We start from the raw sequence: 2,412 nt of genomic DNA on the forward strand, positions 1-2,412 counted from the left end.
TTTTTAGAGAGAATTGGTGAGCCAAGGGATTGGGATCCAATCATATAAGATTGCCAAGCAAAATTCAATGAATGCATTGGTTGAGGAAGGGATAAAAATGTTTTGATTCAGAGATCTCAATATCTCCTGAACCCCAATGAATTCCCCATTTCTGATCTACCACTTTCTCTTTACATTCTGCAATTAAATTCATGCAATCACCCCGATCCCTTTTTAATTTCAGCAATTTAGCTTCTCGCTCTTTAATTCATGCAATTTAACATTCCGCAATTCTCATCTAAATCTTGATTCCGCTCAACTAGAACACACTTCTAATCCGAATTGCTCACTCAACCAATCCTTGTGGGATTCGACCTCACTCTATTGTGAGTTTTTACTTGACGATAACCGGTGCACTTGCCGGAAGGAATTTTTGCCGATCGTGCAATTTCCTAAAATCGAAGTTATCACTAAGATCAAAAGAAATACCATAGTAAATAATATAGTTTATAAGAACACAAGGTAATGAAATGTGTAAAAGAAAAACAAATAAATCATAGTCATACACCATGTAACAAGAACAATTTTTACCATGTTAAAAAGATAAAGATCATTACTCAAAAACCAAAATGAAAAGAAAACCTGCCGTGTTAAGTCAACTCCTCTTGCCATGGTAGACGGCAGATATAAGGATTCCACTGAGAGTCCTGCATATAGAGAGAGATATTTCAGATATACAAGCAAGCTTCTAGATTTTACCAAGAGCAAAACTCAAAAGTTTGCAAAAGTTCAACAATTCCCAAATTTCAGATGAAACCTTTTACAGAAACATGATAACAATGGTATCTGATCCAATTTCTCCTCAATTAGAAGAAGAATAGCAAGTTTTGCAACATTCACAACTTCCTCACTGATAAGAGATTTGATCTTAGCAGGGAGATTATCTGCTGTTATTTGCTACAAAACCAATTACAAATACTATGTTATCAAGAGTGACTTGTCATTGTGACATATAAAAAGCAAGCCATAACATATAGTTTGAGGAAAGATTAAGAGTGGATGCCTACCACTCTATAAGGAACCTTCAAAATACAATCTCTGGCTTTTATCGCCTTAGAAGCAAACAGAGACCTAGATGCAAGACACAAATTAATAGTTACTAAACCACCATTAATTAATATAATAATATATAATATAAACAGAGAGATGTTCCATCTTCATTATATCATTCTGTGTTATGACTTATGTGGAATATTTACCCATAAACTACGCCTAAATTCACAACCATTCTTACTATTCGATTTCACGAATGATGACAAAGGAAACAATAAGCATGCAGTTAAGAGCTAGAACCTGGTAGGTTTTCATTTCTTACATTACAACATCAATCTTTTTCCAACTAAAGTGGGAGGAAAGTATGAAGCCTTCTTTTTCCAACACATAAAACAATCAAAATCATTGCTACTACTAGCAGTCTAATATAAACAAAGAATTCAATGTTATGGTGTCATGAAAAGTCAATTATACTCACTCTGACAAACAAGTATCAATTTGTAAACTGAGCCTGTTCAAATATTCAGTAGGGCTACGTCTCATATCCTCTTCCAGTTGATGCAATTCCTGATTTGAAAGAAACTTCCCTAGCATTAGTAATTAGGAATGCACAAATAATATTGCTAGCTAGCTTATAATCATTCACCTTAAATATCTCATACTAGGAATTAGAATTAATTAGGTTCATATAGAGATCAAGAATATAGGCAATAGATAACTTCATTATGATGAAATTTTAAACAGCAGTAGCAGTTATATATATCTTTATGTTGGTAGATTGAATAAAATCAATCAATTAATTCAGTCAAATATGAGTCCCCTTTTTTTCAAGTGCTCTTAATACCTTCTTTGCAGCTTTATACTTCTCCCGGGCAATTTCTTCACATCGGACAGTAGCAAGCATAACGATAAAGCTTCAAAAGAGATTAGTCCTTGAGAAGAGTTGGACCAACAGCAAGCAAACTCTTCCAACCTGAATCAATAAAAGAAATTACCAAATCGTGATAAGAGATGGACCAACAGCTCGCATAACAATTAAAAAATAATTCAAATAAAGCAAGCAGGGGATTTCAATTATCTTCAATTTAAATGTGTTGTAATGACTCTTTAAGTTACTCATCTGCAACAGAACAAAAACAATCAAAGATAATATGACTACAACTTCCATCAAAGCTTTTTTATTTTTCATGCAATGATATATTAAAGATCCTAGTTCAGTTCATGGAAACTTTTACAAAGTAGGAACAAATCCTCACCTCAATGACTCGGAATGACATGAGAATTAGTTCCACAAGATTTGATAGCTTCGATCGCACTATCGCAGCTTCAATCGAAGCTTCCAAAGTCTTTCGCTCGCTCGCCTTACAGATCTACTCAGCC

General features: G+C 34.0%; 1 protein-coding gene across 1 annotated transcript; it reads right to left on the minus strand.

Moving 5' to 3' along the window:
• Positions 1-634: 634 nt before the first annotated feature.
• LOC107489056 (uncharacterized) lies at positions 635-2,412 on the minus strand (the record flags this gene model as incomplete). The annotated part of the gene is given in 6 exon segments (XM_052261692.1): positions 635-686; positions 797-936; positions 1,047-1,110; positions 1,511-1,599; positions 1,877-2,005; positions 2,289-2,412. Coding segments are annotated over 5 exon segments (405 nt in total).

This window comes from Arachis duranensis, chromosome 5 (assembly GCF_000817695.3).
Source record: "Arachis duranensis cultivar V14167 chromosome 5, aradu.V14167.gnm2.J7QH, whole genome shotgun sequence".
In the NCBI taxonomy this organism is placed as follows: domain Eukaryota; kingdom Viridiplantae; phylum Streptophyta; class Magnoliopsida; order Fabales; family Fabaceae; genus Arachis; species Arachis duranensis.